This window comes from Salmo salar, chromosome ssa09 (assembly GCF_905237065.1).
Source record: "Salmo salar chromosome ssa09, Ssal_v3.1, whole genome shotgun sequence".
NCBI classification, from domain to species: Eukaryota; Metazoa; Chordata; class Actinopteri; order Salmoniformes; family Salmonidae; genus Salmo; species Salmo salar.
Window position 1 is genome coordinate 124,065,447 of NC_059450.1, and position 21,445 is coordinate 124,086,891.

General features: G+C 41.3%; 2 protein-coding genes across 7 annotated transcripts; both read left to right on the plus strand.

Moving 5' to 3' along the window:
* Window positions 1-1,968: 1,968 nt before the first annotated feature.
* On the plus strand, window positions 1,969-8,655 carry LOC106612551 (upstream stimulatory factor 1). 4 transcript variants are annotated; one of them, XM_014213793.2, is made up of 11 exons: window positions 1,969-2,179; window positions 2,838-2,905; window positions 3,090-3,139; window positions 3,256-3,407; window positions 3,585-3,698; window positions 3,989-4,142; window positions 5,023-5,110; window positions 5,347-5,405; window positions 5,549-5,661; window positions 5,860-5,988; window positions 8,092-8,655. In XM_014213793.2, the coding sequence occupies exons 2-11, from the start codon at window positions 2,898-2,900 to the stop codon at window positions 8,179-8,181; spliced, it is 957 nt and encodes a 318-aa protein (XP_014069268.1). In that variant the 5' UTR covers window positions 1,969-2,179; window positions 2,838-2,897; the 3' UTR covers window positions 8,182-8,655. The 4 variants fall into 4 exon arrangements, with proteins under 4 accessions (XP_014069268.1, XP_014069269.1, XP_014069270.1 ...); XM_014213794.2 differs by having other exon boundaries at window positions 5,549-5,643; XM_014213795.2 differs by having other exon boundaries at window positions 3,256-3,374.
* Window positions 8,656-9,533: 878 nt separating this feature from the next.
* On the plus strand, window positions 9,534-21,353 carry gkup (glucuronokinase with putative uridyl pyrophosphorylase). Of its 3 annotated transcripts, XM_014213779.2 has the most exons (23): window positions 9,534-9,767; window positions 11,103-11,209; window positions 12,765-12,809; window positions 13,002-13,155; window positions 13,275-13,346; window positions 13,481-13,569; window positions 13,714-13,870; window positions 14,155-14,232; window positions 14,462-14,553; window positions 14,684-14,789; window positions 14,924-15,003; window positions 15,093-15,161; window positions 15,313-15,373; window positions 15,643-15,659; window positions 15,852-15,909; window positions 16,002-16,094; window positions 16,232-16,292; window positions 19,167-19,280; window positions 19,593-19,650; window positions 20,102-20,170; window positions 20,471-20,534; window positions 20,636-20,707; window positions 21,033-21,353. In XM_014213779.2, the coding sequence occupies exons 1-23, from the start codon at window positions 9,711-9,713 to the stop codon at window positions 21,129-21,131; spliced, it is 1,872 nt and encodes a 623-aa protein (XP_014069254.2). In that variant the 5' UTR covers window positions 9,534-9,710; the 3' UTR covers window positions 21,132-21,353. The 3 variants fall into 3 exon arrangements, with proteins under 3 accessions (XP_014069254.2, XP_014069255.2, XP_014069256.2); XM_014213780.2 differs by lacking the exon at window positions 11,103-11,209 and having other exon boundaries at window positions 9,559-9,767; XM_014213781.2 differs by lacking the exons at window positions 11,103-11,209; window positions 12,765-12,809 and having other exon boundaries at window positions 9,559-9,767.
* The last annotated feature ends 92 nt before the right edge of the window (window positions 21,354-21,445 follow it).

The following is a 21,445-nucleotide window of genomic DNA, read 5'->3' on the forward strand; positions in this document are numbered from 1 at the left end:
AAAGAAAGAAGGGATACTGGTCTGTAGTTGTTGACATCGGAGGGATCGAGTGTAGGTTTTTTCAGAAGGGGTGCAACTCTCGCTCTCTTGAAGACGGAAGGGACGTAGCCAGCGGTCAAGGATGAGTTGATGAGCGAGGTGAGGAAGGGGAGAAGGTCTCCGGAAATGGTCTGGAGAAGAGAGGAGGGGATAGGGTCAAGTGGGCAGGTTGTTGGGCGGCCGGCCGTCACAAGACGCGAGATTTCATCTGGAGAGAGAGGGGAGAAAGAGGTCAAAGCACAGGGTAGGGCAGTGTGAGCAGGACCAGCGGTGTCATTTGACTTAGCAAACGAGGATCGGATATCGTCAACCTTCTTTTCAAAATGGTATCATGTCACCGTGTGGGACTGTGGGTCAACTAACCTTGTCGGAGTGGGCGCCCTGATTCTAGTTTGTGAGCTAGGCAGGCTACTGCCTGGGAAGGTCTCCCACTCAGAAGTACAAGATGGGGAGGGGGTTTGGTTGACCTCAGGTCTCCCCACTGGAAGCCCGAGGTAGGGGTAGCGGGGGAATCTATCAAATAGCGCACCTCTAACTTTGTACAGTACTAATGCAATTAGTAAAATCACTCACACTACCAAATGGTACCAAATAAACCACAATTCATTCATAATACTGTGAATATATAGTTTCACAGACATATTGTTGCATTTTTTTCTGGTTTGTGCGAAATGGTTAAGAATAATATATAACCAGTCTGCACACCACCAAGGTGAATTGGTTGAGTCTTGACTCTTGGTTGACAGTGTTGGGAGATGGGTAATGTATTTACGTTCGAGAGCCAAATCAACACAAATTTGTTTCTATTTGTCTTTGTTACTTCTTTTTTATATTTATGAGTCTTATTTATATGTACATTTTTATATTTATATAGTTTTAAATGTTATGATTATTTATTTGTGTTGTTCCAAATGTCTGAATAAAAATGAGTTAGTGCAGAATGGTGAAGGGGGGGGGGGTTCGCCCAGGGAGCCATACAAGCTAGAACTGCCACTGATAATATACATGCATGAGACAACAATCCACAACAAGCATTATGAAGACATGTATGGAGTAACATACATTTTATAAAATAGATTACGTTCGATAGTTCAAAGACTCACATTTTGTTTTCTGAATCACATTCTTGCTAAACATGTTTAAACATGGAGTAGCATATACAATGCATTGCAACAGGATGTTGACATCATCGCGGTTTATGTATAATAAACGAATTTCCCATGCGAAATATTGCGCTGGTGTAGCTCAGTGGTTACTTCGAACACTTTCTCTATCAGAAACGTCCTCTACCTCTGCAAAGGGGTTCGAACCACGGGCGCCGTCCAGCGTTTTGCCAGTCACTTTTTCATCACTGTAGCGAACCTTTGATTATATTGAGTGGGAAAATGAAGACTACAACAAAACAAGAGTTTATAGTGTATGCATACCAGGTATCGTTCGTTTGGGAATTTAGTGAACCCCTTTGGCCAAAAATAACGTTTAGTTAATGTAGCCTACCTCCCCACTGTCCCAGATCCAGCTCGGTTTTAATGTGTCGCCTTCTATGATTTATAGCTACCACTTCTAAATAAAACAATCCATATTTTAAAAAAAAATGTTTAAGTAGCTAGATAACTGTAAACTCGCCAGTCATATTTTCCTCACTTTATGGGCATTGAGCGGGAAAATAGAGAGTACGACAAAACAAGACAAGAGTTACGGTGCACGCAGGCATCATTTGTTTGGGAATTTAGATTCACTTTCACATAACTGTCTATGATACAAAGTTGTGAAACAGTGAACCCCTTCGGCCAAAATAACTTCTAATGTAGGCTACTTGCCCACGGTCCCAGATTCAGGATCGGTTATATATTGTGTCTCCTTCTGATTTATATCAGGGGTGTGGTTAGAATGCTGATCCAAGATCTGCACAGTTGATGAAGCCCGGTAAAGATGGCCACAACACTAGATCTGTTTGATTTATTTTAACAGGCGCAGTTCCGAGGAGCAGTGGCATGGTAAAGAGGCCAAATCTGCTCAATGAGCGCGCCAGGCGAGGTAAATTAAGCGCACCTAAAATGTTGTACATGCGCAGACCATACACAGTCATTGGCACAGACAGCCAGTAATGTTGACAAACTGGGGAGAGGCCAATTGCACGGTAAGTTAAATATTCCGATCTTGTATGTAGCTATTGTACAAAGACTGTATTCTCTATAAAATTAAATGTTTCAAGCTGCGTTATACAAATGCCAAATGTTCGACATTTGCCTGGCTTTATTACTGGCTAAATAGCTAGTTTACGTTAATTCACAACATTAGCTAGTAGCAGCTAGCTATAGCGAAGGTGCTTTGTTGAACTGACCCGTCGCAGCTTGAAGGAACCGCTGGAATAATGCAGCTTGCTACATATTCGTAACTTATACAATTAAATATCAGTATGTGTGTTGGTTAACTACTACTTTAGCACGCTGGATTTCGAATTTTGACATTTAGCTGCAGCTGTTTGCATGACGTCTTCGGCAATGAACTGATCTGGAAAGTTACAGGGTAACAGTAGTTATTTGCTGATTGAGGTTCCAAGCTCGCGGCTACATTGTAGCGGGCAACATCGACTGTAACTACTGAAGGGGCCTAAAGAGTACTGTTATCACTCCAATCAAACATACGGTATAGCTGGTCCCTTGAAGGCTTTCTAGATGGATACACGCCGAGCCAGTACCAATTTTTGGAAATCAGAGGTTTCAGGTTTGTGATTGGGTATCTATAGCCTAGTTTGTTTTCCCCAAAAGATTACCAACTTGACCTTTTTCCTCAAGCCTGTTTAGCTCCCGGGTGAATGAAGGAGATTCTCTTTCCAGTTGACACTGTCTGTGAAAATGAAGGGGTGAGCTAACAATGCATTGATTTAAACATAATTAATTTGAACCAAAGCTACTTCCACATGATTTGTTGTAATGAATTTGAGTGTTGGGCTGGATGGTCATATTCTAGCACAAGTTGAAAGAGCGGTGTGTTACTGTATATTTGTTACTGTGTATTAACATTGTGCTTCTCATTTTGTTATGTAGTCAACAGAAAAGCCCAGACCCGGATGAAAGTGCACATGTCATTGAAGAAGGTAATGTCACGTAGAAAGGAAATAACGACCCGCAAAACATCAGAAGACAAGACACCCATAGTATTTTCTTGCTGATATTATAGAGACTGTATTCTGATTTTTTTTTTCTCTACCAGGTGCAGTGGCTACAGCAGATGACCCATCAGCTGCCATCGCCACCATTCAGTCTGCCGCCACCTTCTCCTCAGAGCATCCCATAAAGTATCTATTCAAGACGGAGGGAGCTGGGGGGCAGGTAGGGGAGCTGTACTACCCTCCCGGTGGGCAGGTACAGTTGGGGAAAGTATACTGTACAGGGCTCACTAGATCTAGCCGAAGTCCCTGAGCTGGAGCTCTGAGCCCAGCCAATGCCCATCCAAGGTTTTCTAAGGCTCAGTCTTCTGTCATTACTAATGACCGATTTCATGTTTCGCTCAACAAACATGTGTGTTTTCTTTTGCTAAAGGTGACATACAGAGTTATCCAGGTGTCTGATGGACAGTTGGAGGCTCAAAGTGATGGAGCCACAGCGGTCAGTGTGCTAACTGGATTTCCTGCAGCCACACAGCCTGTGACCCAGGTGAGAATTTATACGAGCAGGACTTGGGGCCCTCCCAGCTGGAAACACTGGTTGAAATTATGTCAAAATAAGTAATTTCAACCTGTTTTTGGTTGTAATTACGTACATTTCAACCAGTTTTGCCCACCAGGCTTGTAGTATTTGATTAAGTTCGTATTCTGTAAATCAAACATAGCATTGTTTTTAATCTGGGATAGCAAAGATGATCTACTCTATTCTATTCCTCTACTACTCACTGTATACAGTTTCGATTGTTATTCAACACTGACAAAGGTGTCCTCTTGCTGTAGGCTTTGTACTCTCAGTCCGAGGGGTTGGAGGGGGACGGCACTGAGACGCATTACACCTACTACCCTGCAACCATCGCTGATGCTTCACCAGGCACCATGGTAACCAGCGTGGTGCAGGCATCTGATACACATCTAAGTCAGAGCACTCCCACTGGTGAGGAGATGGAGACTCAATCACATAGAATTACTAGATAGAATGAATAGATTCTATTTCTATGTTCCATCAGGTTGGGCATTTATTTCCAATTTACTTTCCATTTTGATTGCCATTTGATATTGATACAGTTAGAGTACCAGTCAAATATGGACATAATATAGACTTGGTCTTTTACCAAATAGGTCTTTTACCAAATAGGACTATCTTCTGTATACCAACCCTACCATGTCACAACACAACTGATTGGCTCAAATGCATTAAGGAAAGAAATTCCACAAATTAACTTTTAACAAGGCACACCTATTAATTGAAATGCATTCCAGGTGACAACCTCATGAAGCTGGTTGAGAGAATGCCAACATTTACATTACATTTAAGTCATTTAGCAGACGCTATCTTTTAAGGGGGGGGGTGTTAGAAGGATTACTTTATCCTACCTAGGATAGGATAAAGTAATCCTTCTAACACCCCCCCTTAAAAGATTTAGATGCACTATTGTAAAGTGGTTGTTCCACTGGATATCTTAAGGTGAATCCACCAATTTGTAAGTCGCTCTGGATAAGAGCGTCTGCTAAATGACTTAAATGTAATGTAAATGTTGGCATTCTCTCAAAGCAAAGCTGTCATCAAAGCAAAGGGTGGCTACTTTGAAGAATCTCATATAACATATTTTTTTATTTGTTTAACACTCTTTTTGGTTACTACATGATTCCGTATGTGTTATTTCATAGTGTTGATGTCTTCACTATTATTCTACAATGTGGAAAATAGTAAAAATAAAGAAAAACCCTTAAATGAGTAGGTGTGTCCAAACCTTTGACTGGTACTGTATATTGACAATTTGGATTGAAGGAAGCGAGGGACTTCTTTGTTTCAGGGCAGTTGTACGTGATGATGTCCCCCCAGGAAGTGCTGACGGGAGCCAACCAGAGGTCCATTGCACCTCGCACACAACCTCACAACACGTAAGCTGCCATTTTTATCAGTACAGTAGGTACTGGACTTGAGAAGCCAGGAGAGTCATCACAGTTACCATACTAGTTAGTCACACTGTCCTGTGTCCATTCATGAGTTTCTTTGTGTTGGGATTTTAGTTAGCCTTGTTACGGTTTTAGCTGCACATATGGGTGTATGCTGTGTATGCCAACAGTTTTCATGGTAATATCTGTTTATTCATGTCTATACTAATTGTGTCTTGTAGAAAATCAGAGGTCCCACGCACTTCTAGAGATGACAAAAGACGAGCCCAGCACAACGAGGGTGAGACCTAGATACCCATCATACAATACTTCATATGAAATGTCTCTTAAATGCTAGTTGGATTTGGATGTCACGATGTGCACAGAATCATATGTTGCCCTGCCTACCTACTCAAATTTGTTATTGTGTAATTTGTCTTCAAGTTGAACGTAGACGTAGGGACAAGATCAACAACTGGATCGTCACGCTCTCTAAGACCATCCCAGACTGCAACATTGACCCTACCAAGTCAGGGCAGGTCAGTATCAGCAATGAGGTCAGTATCACCATAAAATGGATCACTGTCAAATCTCATGGGTATGGCCAGGAGTTTTTACTGACCATGTCACCTGACCAGAAAAAACGTAGCTATAAAAAGGAGTACCAAGAGTTTTTTTCTTGTCAGAACACATTCTCAGGAAAGACCTCCTGGCTCTACATGGGAGAGGGTGACAGTCTTTGTGTTTTGGTCCAGAGTAAAGGTGGGATCCTCTCCAAAGCCTGTGACTATATCCAGGAGCTTCGGCAGAACAACCTCAGACTGGGGGATGACCTAAGCACCCTGGATAGGCTCAGAATGGACAACCAACTACTGAGGCAAGAGGTAAGAAACTATGATTGTGTTTACACAATTCTGATATTTTGCCCAATTATTGTAGAAAGAGCTAATTGGTCAAAATACCAAAAAGTGGGAAAAGATCTGAATTGGGCTGCCTGTGTAAACGCAGCCTACTTTAATTCGTTCACGCTTTGTAATGGGTTCTGATTTTGATGATCAGGCTGTAGGATTAGTGAGTGAGAGATTTTTGTGCTATCAATCCTGTTCACCTACTTACTGCAACACTAATCGTATGCAATCACACAGAACCACAGAAAACATTTATTTGAGATTTGACTACATTGTAGTCGGACTGCGCAGCGTCACTGATCTACAGTTGTGGCCAAAGGTTTTGAGAATGACACAAATATAAATTTTCACAAAGTCTGCTGCCTCAGTTTGTATGATGGTAATTTGCATATACTCCAGAATGGTATGAAGAGTGATCAGATGAATTGCAATTAATTGCAAAGTCCCTCTTTGCCATGCAAATGAACTGAATCCCCCCCCTAAAAATGTCCACTGCATTTCAGCCCTGCTACAAAAGGACCAGCTGACATCATGTCAGTGATTCTCTCGTTAACACAGGTGTGAGTGTTGACGAGGACAAGGCTGGAGATCACTCTGTCATGCTGATTGAGTTCGAATAACAGACTGGAAGCTTCAAAAGGAGGGTGGTGCTTGGAAACATTGTTCTTCCTCTGTCAATCATGGTTACCTGCAAGGAAACACGTGCCGTCATCATTGCTTTTCACAAAAAGGGCTTCACAGGCAAGGATATTGCTGCCAGTAAGATTGCACCTAAATCAACCATTTATTGCATCATCAAGAACTTCAAGGAGAGCGGTTCAATTGTTGTGAAGAAGGCTTCAGGGCGCCCAAGAAAGTCCAGCAAGCGCCAGGACCATCTCCTAAAGTTGATTCAGCTGTGGGATCGGGGCACCACCAGTACAGAGCTTGCTCAAGAATGGCAGCAGGCAGGTTTGAGTGCATCTGCACGCACAGTGAGGCGAAGACTTTTGGAGGATGGCCTGGTGTCAAGAAGGGCAGCAAAGAAGCCACTTCTCTCCAGGAAAAACATCAGGGACAGACTGATATTCTGCAAAAGGTACAGGGATTGGACTGCTGAGGACTGGGGTAAAGTCATTTTCTCTGATGAATCCCCCTTCCGATTGTTTAGGGCATCTGGAAAAAAGCTTGTCCGGAGAAGACAAGGTGAGCGCTACCGTCAGTCCTGTGTCATGCCAACAGTAAAGCATCCTGAGACCATTCATGTGTGGGGTTGCTTCTCAGCCAAGGGAGTGGGCTCACTCACAATTTTGCCTAAGAATACATCCATGAATAAAGAATGGTACCAACACATCCTCCGAGAGCAACTTCTCCCAACCATCCAGGAACAGTTTGGTGACGAACAATGCCTTTTCCAGCATGATGGAGCACCTTGCCATAAGGCAAAAGTGATAACTAAGTGGCTCGAGGAACAAAATATCGATATTTTGGGTCCATGGCCAGGAAACTCCCCAGACCTTAATCCCATTGAGGACTTGTGGTCAATCCTCAAGAGGCGGGTGGACAAACAAACTCCAAGCATTGATTATGCAAGAATGGGCTGCCATCAGCCAGGATGTGGCCCAGAAGTTAATTGACAGCATGCCAGGGCGGATTGCAGAGGTCTTGAAAAAGAAGGGTCAACACTGCAAATATTGACTCTTTGCATCAACTTCATGTAATTGTCAATAAAAGCCTTTGCCACTTATGAAATGCTTGTAATTATACTTCAGTATTCCAAAGTAACATCTGACAAAAATATCTAAAGACACTGAAGCAGCAAACTTTGTGAAAATTAATATTTGTGTCATTCTCTAAACTTTTGGCCATGACTGTACAAATCACCTCGCATCCAAACAACAACTTATTAACTATTTATAAAGCGCTCGAGGTTAGGGGTTCTGCACCTCGTCGTGCTCAAACTGTACCCCTCAAACATGTTGAAAATGTAACTTGCAAACAAAATACCAAACCAAAATGCCAACAACTTTTCATGAAAATCCATGCATCAGATGTAATAATAGGCTGTTTGAGCTGCTTTTCTCATCTAATTTTGCACAGGTAGAAGACTGGAAATCCAAGAACCAGATTCTGAGGAACCAGCTGCGACAGAATGGCATTGTTGGAGCAGCAAGCGCAGACCCTCAGTGAGGAGCAGCAAGGGTAGTCAGGGGAGAATATCTCAGTGGAGGAATGGAACTTTGGACCTCAAACTAAAAGAAAATTCTCACTACAAAAACTTCACTACGAAATCAGTCTGAAGGAGTTTGCAAGATAGGTCATTAAATGGCCATATTTTACATAAGGAAAACCTTGTTCGCTCTTGTAAGTAAAGATTCTTCCCGCAGCTCTTCAGCTGTTATGTACATAATTGTTTAGCTTTTTTACCTTTTTGACACAATTGTGCTTTGTTGTATCAGGTGTGTGTGTTATATATATATATATATATATATATATATATATATATATAACTCTTAGTATAGGTTTCAAAATACATTTGACACATCTAGAGTATCAGATGTTCCCACTTGCAGAAATGACTCAGAACTTTGTTTTTCTAAACTTGTCAGCGGGAAATGTATTATAATGATAAATATTGTAATAAAGGATCTTTGTATTGATAAATTATGATGGAACTTCATATTTGAGTGGAAAAACTTCATGGGATTGAGAGCTTTCTGTTTAGTTTACTTATTGAATCAAATCAAATTTTATTGGTCACATACACATGATTAGCAGATGTTATTGCGGGTGTAGCGAAATGCTTGTGCTTCTAGCTCCAACGGTGCAGAAGTATCTAATATCTATCAAATTACACAACATATACACACAAATCTAAGTAGGAATGAATTAAGACTACATATGGATGAGCGACGTCAGAGCGGAACGGACTAAGATACAGTAGAATAGTATAGAAAAAAACAGTATATATATGAGATATGTAAGCATTATTAAGTGAATGAGATACTGTAGAATAGTATAGAAAACAGTATATACACATGAGATGAGTAATGTCAGTTATGTAAACATTAAGTGACAAAGATACCATAGAATAGGATAGAATACAGTATAATACATATGAGATGAGTGCCAGATATGTTAACATTATTAAAGTGACTAGTGTTACATTCCTTAAAGTGGCCAGTGATTCCTAGTCTATGCCTATAGGCAGCAGCCTCTAATGTGCTAGTGATGGCTGTTTAACAGTCTGATGGCCTTGAGATAGAAGCTGTTTTTCAGTCCCGGGCCCAGCTTTGATGTACCTGTACTGACCTCGCCTTCTGGATGATAGTGGGGTGAACAGGCTCGGGTGGTTGAATCTACTAAGAACATCAGTGGTATCATTGAGTTTTCATTTAATCATTGGCTAACCTATTACATAATGTATGATTGTCATTAGAATTTTTTATAAAACAAATTTACGAGTAATATGGATGTACTAACTATATTTTCAATAGTTTTACTGTTTCCTGAGTGCATGCAGTTTATGTGAACTCGCCGGCAGGGGGTCATCATTCGGAGATACTGGCGCTTTAAGAATGAGGCTACAGTGTCGCAGTCCTGTCGTCACAGTTCAACGTGAAATTGTATGGTAAACAATTTTACTATTTATTGTACCGAATCGCATAAACCAAGGTATTTGATGTCGTTTACACGCGAATAAGACAAGGGCCAAGAAAATGATCTGCATTTTATTGGTAGCTGGCCACGGCACTGTTCTAGAAACTCAGATAAAGGTAAGTTGTTTATGTGAGCAGACGAGGTTTGGGTGCAGAGGTCGTATAACTTACATGGTTAATTTCACAACACAAGCAGGTCAATGCACACAAAAACATACACTGCACTTAAATAATACCAAATGCAAATCAGACTTACCGCCGAACAAGGTAGACTAACTACCAAAATAATTGAAAGATGTAGTTTATTCCTGAACGTTTTCTCAGGAAGAAAAAGGGATGCTCGATGACACAACGTTCAGTCAGTCTTGGAGTGTTATATACAGTGCATTCAAAGTTTTCAGACCCATTGAATTTTTCCACATTTTGTTACGTTTCTGCCTTATTTAAAAATGGATTACATTGGTGAGGGGAAAAAACAATCTACACACAATACCCCATAAACACAAAGCAAAATGTTTTGTTGTTGAAATTTGCAAATGTATAGGTCTGAGGTCCTGAGCGCTCTGGAGCAAGTTTTCATCAAGGATCTCTCTGTACTTTGCTCCGTTCATCTTTCCCTCGATCCTGACTAGTCTCCCAGTCCCTGCCGCTGAAAAACATCCCCACAGCATGATGCTGCCACCACCATGCTTCACCTAAGGGATGGTACCATGTTTCCTCCAGACGTGATGCTTGGCATTCAGGCCAAAGAGTTCAATCTTGGTTTCATCAGAACAGAGAATCTTGTTTCTGTTGTTCTGACAGTCCTTTAGGTGCCTTTTGGCAAACTCCAAGCGGGCTGTCATGTGCCTTTTACTGAGGAGTGGCTTCCTTCTGGCCACTCTACAATAAAGGCCTAATTGGTGGAGTGCTGCAGAGATGGTTGTCCTGGAAGGTTCTCCCATCTCCACAGAGGAACTCTGGAGCTCTGTCAGAGTGACCATCGGGTTTTTGGTCACCTCCCTGACCAAGACCCTTCTCCCCCGATTGTTCAGTTTGGCCGGGCGACCGGCGCTAGGAGGAGTCTAGATAGTTCCAAACTTCTTCCATTTAGGAATTATGGAGGCCACTGTGTTCTTCAGGACCTTCAATGCTGCAGATATGTTTTGGTACCCTTCCCTAGATCTGTAACATAACACAATGTGGAAAAAGGGAACGGGTCTGAATACTTTCTGAATGCACTGTAAGTCTCTTTTTTTCCCTATTCACCTTTATGACTGTAGGGCAGGCTGAGCTGTGTGTGTGAGCGAGAGAGAGAGAGATAACTGGTCACTATGCTATAGGCCTGCTGAAGTATGTCCAAGTATCAACATATTTTGGAGAATATTATTTTAAGAGGAGTAAATAAAGTTCTACGGTGTGCAACAACTTCCAAACCCACATCCCTTGGCTCCTTATTTGTGATTTCTCTAGAATGATGTCACTGGTTTGTATGGACAGCTGACTGGGGTGCCAAAGGCATTGTTGCCTGGGATAGGAGGAAAGAAAATCCTGGACTTCTGGTGGGAGACGGTGAACACGTGAGTAATCAGTCAAATGAATGACTGTCGACTGCCCTTACAGTTTTCCTGTACAACATGTCTTATACTCAGTCCCAGTTGACATAATTACATTATTAAATACCTTTAACTTTGGAATACAGTGCCTTTGGAAAGTATTCAGACCCTTTGACCTTTTCCACATTTTGTTATGTTACAGCCTTATTCTAAAATGGATAAAATAAAAAAAAATCCTCAGCATTCTACACACAATACCCCATAATGACAAATAGAAATCCTTGAGATGTTTCTTCAACTTGATCATAGTATACCTGTGGTAAATTCAATTGATTGGACATGATTTGGAAAGGCACACACCTGTCTATATACACCTGTCACAGTTTACAGTGCACGTTAGAGCAAAAACCAAGCCATGAGGTTGAAGGAATTCTCCGTAGAGCTCCGAGACAGGATTGTGTCGAGGCACAGATCTAGGGAAGGGTACCAAAACACTTCTGCAGCATTGAAGGTCCCCAGAACACAGTGGCCTCCACCATTCTTAAATGGAAGAAGTTTGGAACCTCCAATACTTCCAAGACGCTGGCCGCCCGGCCAAACTGAGCAACTGGCCTTGGTCAGGGAGGTGTCCAAGAACCCGATGGTCACTCTGACAGAGCTTTGGAGTTCCTCTGTGGAGATGGGAGAACCTTCCAGAAGGACAACCATCTCTGCAGCACTCCATCAATCAGGTCTTTTTATGGTAGAGTGGCCAGACGGAAGCCACTCCTCAGTAAAAGGCACATGACAGCCCGCTTGGAGTTTGCCAAAAGGCACCTAAAGACTCTCATACCATGAGAAACAAGCGTCACGTCTGGAGGAAACTTGGCACCATCCCTACGGTGAAACAAAGTAGTAGCAGAATCATGCTGTGGGGATGTTTTTCAGTGGCAGGGACCGGGAGACTAGTCAGGATTGATGCAAAGATGAACGGAGCAAAGTACAGAGAGATCCTTGATGAAAACCTGCTCCAGAGCGCTCAGGGCCTCAGATTAGGGTGAAGGTTCACCTTCCAACAGAACAACAACCCTAAGCACACAGCCAAGACAATGCAGGTGTCGCTTCGGGACAAGTCTCTGAATTTCCTTGAGTGGCCCAGCCAGAGCTTGGACTTGAACCCGATCAAACGTCTCTGGAGAGACCTGAAAATAGCTGTGCAGGAATGCTCCCCATCCAACCTGACAGAGCTCGAGAGGATCTGCAGAGAAGAATGGGAGAAACTCCCCAAATACAGGTGTGCCAAGCTTGTAGCGTCATACCCAAGAAGACTCTAGGCTGTAATTGCTGCCAAAGGTGCTTCATTAAAGTACTGAGTAAAGGGTCTGAATTCTTATTTAAATGTAATATTTCTTATTTTTTTCATAAATTAGCAAACATTTCAAAAAATGTTTTTTGCTTTGTCATTATGGGCTGTTGTGTGTAGATTGAGGGGACAACAACTATTTCATCCATTTTAGAATCAGGCTGTAACGTAACAAAATATGGAAAAAGTCAAGGGGTCTGAGTACTTTCCAAATGCACTGTATGTATTTCTTTCCAGGCGGCAGTTGTTCAGTGAGGTCTATCTGGTCACAAACGCAGACAAGTAAGTACAGTAACATGTAGTAACAGTGTTGACACTTGCTGTATTTCATCATAGCAGACTGAACTGATCCTGCCTCCCATGTATTTACATTTAAGCCAATTGTATTGGGAGTTGTTGTCCTATGAGCTGGGAATGATTGATTTTATATACCAGTTACTGCTTAGCTGTTCCCCTATATGTCTCCCATTCCAGGTATAAGCACTATGAGCGCTGGGCAACGGCCAATGATTTCCCTGTGGAGAATGTAGTGAACGACGGCAGCACAACCCTTGAGGGCCGGCTAGGAGCAGTGGCTGACCTGGAGCTCGCCATCCACAGCCGCAAGCTGCAAGACGATATCATGGTGGTACGGCACGGCACTGATCCTAGATGTCACTTCATTATCATTTTATAATTTCCTAACTGTGTGGATTGAAATGTTCCATTGTGTGGGGATTATTTTTCAAACAACGTGTTTGTGGACAGATTGCAGGCGATATGCTCTGTGCAGACCAGAACTTTGATATTGCTCAGGTTCTCCGCTTCTTCAGGTCCAAGGTAAGATAACATATGTGCTCCTTCTGGTGAATAACAACATATACCTCACCTCTGAGAAACTGTAACCACGCTCATAGCAGAGTAGGTTTGTTTACATGTTAGTTTACATGTTAGTATCTCTCTATTTGACTTAGCCTGGAGAGTTGGCCATATACTATGAGCTAGAGGAGGGAGAGAAGAGCAGCTCCAGGGGTATAGTGGAGGTATGCCCTGAGACCCACAGGTAGGCAACAGGAAAAATAATCTTTGGCAGAACTTATCTTGATGCCAGTATATTGTTGATAACAGTACTCCCATTTGATCACTGTATGGGTAATTTGCCACCAACAGAAAAGTCTAAAAGACTGGGTATCTCTGTGTATTTCAGGATATCTCGCTTCCTTGAGAAGCCACAGGACGGAGTGACAGCATTGCGTCTGGCCAGTGTGGTGTTCTACTGCCTTCGCAAAGCCACACTGCCTTACCTCTCAGATTTCCTCACCCTGCAGCCACAAGCTCAAGACAGGACCTTCGGCAGGTTCTGGGTCAGTATAAGGACTGTGAACATGGGAATCTTTGGGTTTGGGCTCAGTTCAGTTTTCAATTCAGTGACTTCCGGAAGTGAATTGAAATTCAATTAATTAATTGAAAATTGTCTGTTGTTTTACATGAGGATTTTCTAGTCATGATTTGAATATCAATTCACTTTCTGAATTGAAAACTGGATTGACCCCAACCCAGGTTATTTCTGTATCGTTAGTACTATCTATCAAATTGGTTAGCAACTAACACTCACATCACGAGACTCACTGTTTGTCTTTTCACCCAGGAGTGGATCATCAATGAGCAGAAGTTACCTGTGTTTGGCATGAAACTGCCCACAGGGTTCCAGCTCATTGGACAAGTGGTGGGTTGCTTTTTTCCCCACCCATACAGACTACTGTTGATTAACAGAATATTCTAATTGTCAGTATTGTGTAAGTTTCAGGTCAAGTTGTTATGACATGAGATATGTAACTCTCCACTGGAGAGCATGTGAATAGATTGACAATCATTTAGATTACCATCTCTATTGGAAAGAGTGATTTGATGATGATGTATATTGACGATATGTATTTATCTTCTGGATATCACAGGGGCTGTCAGACTACACCAAGTGGCTTGCCCACTATTCTGCCCAGCAACAGCAATGCCCTGCCAAACCTATAACATACCGCTCATACGCAAGGTAGATTGCACCGCTACAAAGACTTTATGAAAAATAGTATTGATGGGTTGTTCTCTTACCTTTTGGACTATCTTCAGTGATATGTCATTTCAGTGAATGTAAGCTAACATCATCTTTCACTTCCTCATAGAGTTGGACTGATGGGGAATCCTTCTGACGGCTTCAATGGAAAAACGATCGCCATGACTATCTCCAACTTCTGGGCTGAGGTCACACTCATGGAGAGCCAGACCCTGGTAACAGTCAGGCTTTACTCCAGTTAATATACACGGCAGGACAATACAAAATCCATAGTGTCATCTCTGATCAAATGTTAATGTATTCAACCATAAAGATGGCATGATTGATATATTTGCTCTGTTTTCTTCAGGTTCTTCTGCCTCATCCGCTCAATGATCCGACTGAATTTGGAAGCTTGCAGGATCTGTATTGTATCAGCCGTAAGGAGGGGTCAGTGTAAAAGCCCTAATGCAACACATGCATGCAGGATGTTTACATGATGAATTCCCAAACCTTATTGATATTCTTTTGATCTACAGGTACTTGGGAGGTCTACGGTTACTCCAGGCTACCTGTAAGAAGTTTTACCAGTTCTGCTCAAAACAAGGGTGAGAAAAAATGTTGTTGGAGCCAGTAACAGCAAATGCAGAGTATTCAATAACTCTGGTGTGTGTGTGTGGGGGGGGGTGCTACAGATGAACATTCTGATTCTGACATGGTTAGTGCTCATTTGAGTCCCTTGTATGCTTTCTTTGGCAGTATCGCTTTGACGAAGCAGAACTTCACTCTCAAGTATGATACCAACATTCCTCGGCAGGTGGTAAGTGTCTACACTACAGTCTGTAAATGTAAAGGCTCACTCTGTAATATTTAGTAGGTGTTTTTGTTCATTTGAATTAATGATACCCATTCATTCTCGAAGAATATCACTTATAAATGTCTCATGAGCCTAGTTCATGACAGTGTATCCTGAGAAAGTCCCTGAGAGATCTATATGAATACTGTTTTCAATTATGTTAGGCCAAAAGGCTAGTGATAATGTTAGTGACTGATTGAATTATTATTTCCCCCCTCTCTGCTTTGTTGAAGGGCCTGGCTGGAAGTAGGTAAGTGCTGCCTGGTGAACTGTTATTTTTCTTCCATATTTTATAGATTAACCACATACTAATCAATATTTCTTCTGAGTCATATACTTATACCTTTTTTGGTCTTGTCATCTTTTCTAGCTCAAACTCCCTTTGTTCATAATTACATTTCTGTTTATTTATACCATTTTCTAACGTTCTCTTCTCTAACAGTGCAATAGTGTCTGCCACCCTGAAGTGTCTGATGAAATTCTACAACATCACAGAAAGTGTAAGAAGAAGAACATGTTACTCTGGAGTTCACTCTAATCATGTGCCAAATGATCAACCTGTGTTGAAGTTGTTTTGTTCTGTTTGCCCTAGGACCTTCCCAAACCCACCAGGGCCAACTTCATCCTCAACGTCGAGACGGATGAACTCTTCATTACTGCTGGTCTTCAGGACAGAGTTGTGCAGGTCAGCAATGAAAAGACAACACTCCCCTTTTCACACTACTAAGCTGAGCCACGCCGAGCTGAGCCGAGCTGGACTGTACTGTCCTGGTTACTGTAAAGTTTGTTTTTCTGACAAAAATGTTCTTCTTTTCATTGCAGGTCTATGAGGGCTTGGTCTACATGGACTTTAGCAAACAACTGATGGATGAACAGGGATATGGTATTTGAAATGTGCAGTCTCAATAGCTGTTATGGCACATAAACATATTTTATGAACTCCTATACATAATAAGGACTGCCAGTATATTAACGCAAATAATAATGCTGAATACAGCAGTGAGCAGCAATGAACAGGGTTCACAGACAGGGTTCACAGGATGTCAGAAATGACATAAGATCAGTCTCATAACAAAGCAAGCACTCTATCCTGTAGGAACTATCTTCCTTTATGTGCAACCAGTGAAAGCATTACCATGTTTATCTCTCAGTACTACAAGGATGAGCAAGTGAAGTTAAGTCTGGTGCTGTAGGTTGGTTATCTTGGAATGCAGCAGGTAATCATACTTAATGTATTGAGTTGTATATATGAATATTTATAAATATATATACTATATTCACTGAGTGTACAAAACCGTAAGAACACATGCTCTTTCCATGGTATAGACTGACTAGGTGAATCCAGGTGAAAGCTATGATCCATTATTGATGTCACTTGTGAAATACACTTCAATCAGTGTAGATGAAGGGGAGGAGACCGGTTAAAGAAGGATGTTTAAGCTTTGAGACATGGATTGGGTACATGTGCCATTCAGAGGGTGAATGGGCAGGACAAAATATTTAAGTGCCTTTGAGCGGGTTATGGTAGTAGATTCCAGGTGCACCGGTTTATGATAAGAACTGCAACGCTGCTGAGTTCTTCACGCTCAACAGTTTCCCATGTGTATCAAGAATGGTCCACCACCCAAAGGACATCCAGCCAACTTGACACAACTGTGGGAAGCATTGGAGTCAACATGGGACAGCATCCCTGTGGAATGCTTTCGACACCTTGTCCCAACGAATTAAGGTGGTTTTGAGGGAAAAAGTGGAACGTGCAACTCAATATTAGGAAGGTGTTCATAATGTTTGTACACTTCCAGTTTCTTATTTATACCACATAATAGGGCAACAATATGTGATTATACAGATATACTAATCACAATATTTCACATTGTTCGTCTGCATAATTCAAATCTAACATTCATTTGCATGAGACAAAGTCCACTTGATCACTAGTTATTGCTCTAGTATCCTCTGGTGCCACAGGTGCCAATGCCATCTATAGTGCCACCAACAGGTCTGGTGCAGCCATCTAAGGTTGCAGTGACTTCATATTCACACAGCTTCTAAGGACATATACATAAGATTTACATACCAAATGTCATGGCCCCATTTCCATCGGTTCAGTTCTTATAGCCCTGGTGTGATATGCTGCCATCTAGTGGTGTGGCATACCCAACTTTGATTGCAGCAACTAATCATTCACAAATTAATTAGAGGCTAATTCATTGAGTCTATATATCAAATCTGGAGTCAATCTGACGTATGGTTCACGAGAAGAAGATTTATAAATTATTTTATAGCATTAGCATATGTGCTAATGCCAATCTATAGGTACAGTGCGGCCATATTTGAATGCAATTCTTTTTTTCTCAAAACCATTCAAGACTTGTATAATGAGATATCAATACCGAATTCAGTGTGGTTCATCTTAGGGACATCCATGATAGCGACAACACATTTCAAGTTGATAGGCCACTGTGGTGTTGATTTACAGTAGTTTAAGTGGACGCATGAAATCAGATTTTTTTATTTGCCAATAGCTCAGCCATCTTTTGTAGCTTTTCTCAAACTAGTTAAGACGTACCATCGGCCTTCATTCCACATTTGGTGTCATTTGGTCCTATGGTTCATGAGAAGAAGATTTTTGAAGTATTTCTTTTACATATTGTAGCACATTAGCATATGTGCTAATATGCTTCTACTGTTATAGTGTTGCCATCTTTGAATGCATCAACGTCATTTCTCAAAATCTTTATGGACTATTGTTACAAGTCCAAAGACCAGATTTGGAGTGAATCTGACATTTAGTCAATGAGAAGATGTATTATTATGATTTTAAGCAATAGCGTTACAAAGTAAAATAAGTATTAATAGTTTCCTTATTTTTTAAAGATATCAATGCCAAACTTAACATGGTTCATCATAGTAATGACTTTGATGACCCTAAAATGTTTCAAATTGATAGGCCATTGTGGAGTAGATTTACGAAGGATTTAAATGAACACATAAAATCAGATTTCCTGATTATTCAATAACTAGCTATCTCTTAACTAATCCCTTATCTTTTCTCAAACTAAGTTAAGAAATGTACCATGGACCAACATATTGAATTTGGTTCATGAGAGGAAAAATTTCCAAGATGGAGGAAAATCTATTATGCTGGACCGTATGGGTCCTTGAGGAAAATTTGTTCAACATGAGGAAAGACACCTTCATACAAAGAGTCAAGTCTCTACGTCAAACCGGACAATGGACATTAGGGTTTAATTGAGACTGCTTATAATAGTGCCACCTATAGGCCAATCGATGCCATTCTTTTCTTTTTGATGCCATTCTTTTTGATCAAGTTACTCATGGCCTCTAATTTCGGTGTGCCAAATTAAGAAAAAAGTTACCAATCAATGCTTAACAACTGTGAACCCCTGCAGGGATGTCAGACTCATTCCACTGAGGTTTTTGTTTTTTCCTTTCAATTAACACCTTAATTCATCAGTCAAGTACAAGGGTGGAGGAAAACCTGCAGACACTCAGCCCTCCATGGAATGAGTTTCACACGTCTGCAGCCTAATGATTGATTAATGATAATGATTTTTGAAAAGTAATTCATTCTTTAGGGCTATGGGAGTTTTGCATGCGAGTTTAAGGCACCTGTGCATATCTTTGTGTGCATCCTCTTACATATATCTAGAGCTGAACATTTATGTATACATTATGAAACTGAGTTTACAATGAACCTTTTACATGTTGATGTTTGTGTGTTGACTGAACACAGGGGATTACATTCCTATGGACATGAGCAGCTTGCCACCGTTCTGGTTAGCTTATCTGAGTGATCCCAGTGACTCTGGTCGGATTCACAGCAACGTCAGACAGCGCTGGCTCAACGGTAAGGAACATACATACATGCATACATACATGCATGCATACACACACACACACACACACACACACACACACACACACACACACACACACACACACACACACACACACACACACACACTGTAAGCTCGGTTGGCAGGCAGCAATGTTTACCGAGGTCGGGGTCAATTCCATTTGGAATTTCAGTTTACTTCCTGTATTAAATTATCACTCCATAGATTTTAAACTGTAGGCTAGAGGAATCAGATGATAATAAACAGGAATAACTTTGTTCTCTATCTGTATTTAGTCCCTCTGTTCACCTCCTTTTTTTCAGGAGAAGCTGAAGTGGTTGAGGCCATGAAGTCTTTTGCGGCGCTCACAGATCAAGCCAGGTTTGTGTAAGATGTTTGGAGGCTGACAGGATCAGTGGCAGTAGTGCCCCTGGTGCGATAGCAAAGGCACAACAACAGTGGATGGTAGTCATGGGATTTGAACCAGCAGCCCTCCGGTGCTGGTCTGCCCGTCTAACCTCTGTCTACATACTCCCCCACAAAGTTATTGCGTGTCTCTTTGATATGGCTTAATCAAGCCATCTAGGATCTTAAGCACAACAAATTCGTAACATATAAAAATAATCATATTTATTTGGAGGACGTAACATATATCATACGAAATGGATAATGTAGTACAAAATTGGACTTAGTTACGCAAAAAACGGGGACCGCTTTTGGCTCGTAAGCACCACTTAAAACCACTGGCTGAAATTATACAAACGTTTGAGAGTGCATCTTTAAGTGAGCATTACCTGGTAATGAAACGGTTGGGTTCTCTTGTCCTCCACAGGGTTGCGCTGCAGGGAATGGACTGGAGCAGGCTGGCCCAGTTGATGGATGAGAACTTTGCACTGCGACGGTAAAGACAAGCGTGACATCCTTTGAGTCTGTCATTGGTTTGAGGAAGTTAATCTCTTTGCTCCCATGAAGTTGTTGGGTTTTTATATCTGTGACCTTGGAAAGATAAAACACGATCAGCAACTGTCATAGGGCCAGAAGATTTTCCTGACCCACATGGCTTGATCAGCAAAAACTCTTGGCCCTAAAGAGTTAATTTTCATCACCGAACAGCATGATTTTACGTAGTAAGATATACAGTAAGTACACATCATTGTTCACGCGGGAAACCACTAATACTGGAACGATCTCTGTCCTATAGGTCTGTGTACACAGAAGACTGTTTGGGACCAGGCAATCTCAAGATGGTGCAACTGGCAAGACAGGTAAAGTATAGAGTTAAAATGTCCAAGATTATCTTATCTTTTCCTAGGATGTTTCTTTGTAGTTTTTGTTTATCGTTCGGTGTGTTTGCTTGCCAATGCAGTTTGGCTCAGCTGCGAAACTACCCGGCAGTGGTGGTGCTGTAGTGGGCTTGTGTCTGGACCAAGTAAGACTGGTAAGACTTATTCTTTCACATCTTAAACAGCAATGTATACTGTATGCTCTGTGGAATCATTGGAAAAGAGATTGTGTTTCATACTTTGGTCACTTTATTTTGATAGTCCCGTATAAATGGTTAATTGATGCTCAAGCTATCAACTGCAACTCTGTTATATAACTTGACTTAACTTGATACACCACAGCTTCCTAGGGTTAGGGCTAAAGTTTGATAGTTACTTGAGCATCTATAAACGGGTCTGTCTGTAGACCTACGTAGACTATCCAAATCCAGTGTTACCGATACAGTAGTAATGCTGTGCATGTCTTTGCTTTGACACTAGGTGGAGATGAGGAAAGCATTCCAAGAGGCTGGCTGTGTGTTCTGTGTGATTGTGCCATATAACCCATCTGGTACCATTGGAACCAACAGCCAAGACTGATTTTAAATTATCTATAATGGGCATCTTAATAATCAATCAAGTGTAAAATCTGTAGCTAAGATGACACATTATATTTTTCTGTTCATGTGGACAAATTTGTAGCCCATCATTTCCTGTATGAATGGATTATGATGAGACCGTTGTGCCTTGGCTTGAGTAATTTTATAAATTGAACACATTTGTATTTTTATGAACATTGAATAAATATGGTTTATTAATTTATTATGCAAATGCAGTGTGAGTAGCCTAATTTCACTTATTTATTTAATCTACCATATTAGGCTGGGTCTAACGTTACTCTGTATTACATATTG

What these genes read in the sequence shown, in the direction of transcription:
- LOC106612551 (XM_014213793.2), top strand. An exon ending in ACTACCCTCCCGGTGGGCAG is followed by an intron (nt 3,408 to 3,584) that starts GTACAGTTGGGG and finishes CTTTTGCTAAAG; the next exon opens with GTGACATACAGAGTTATCCA. An exon ending in CCACACAGCCTGTGACCCAG is followed by an intron (nt 3,699 to 3,988) that starts GTGAGAATTTAT and finishes CTCTTGCTGTAG; the next exon opens with GCTTTGTACTCTCAGTCCGA.
- gkup (XM_014213779.2), top strand. Translation starts at nt 9,711, where the DNA reads ATGATCTGCATTTTATTGGTAGCTGGCCACGGCACTGTTCTAGAAACT. An exon ending in CTGGTCACAAACGCAGACAA is followed by an intron (nt 12,810 to 13,001) that starts GTAAGTACAGTA and finishes CTCCCATTCCAG; the next exon opens with GTATAAGCACTATGAGCGCT. An exon ending in GATGGATGAACAGGGATATG is followed by an intron (nt 16,293 to 19,166) that starts GTATTTGAAATG and finishes GACTGAACACAG; the next exon opens with GGGATTACATTCCTATGGAC.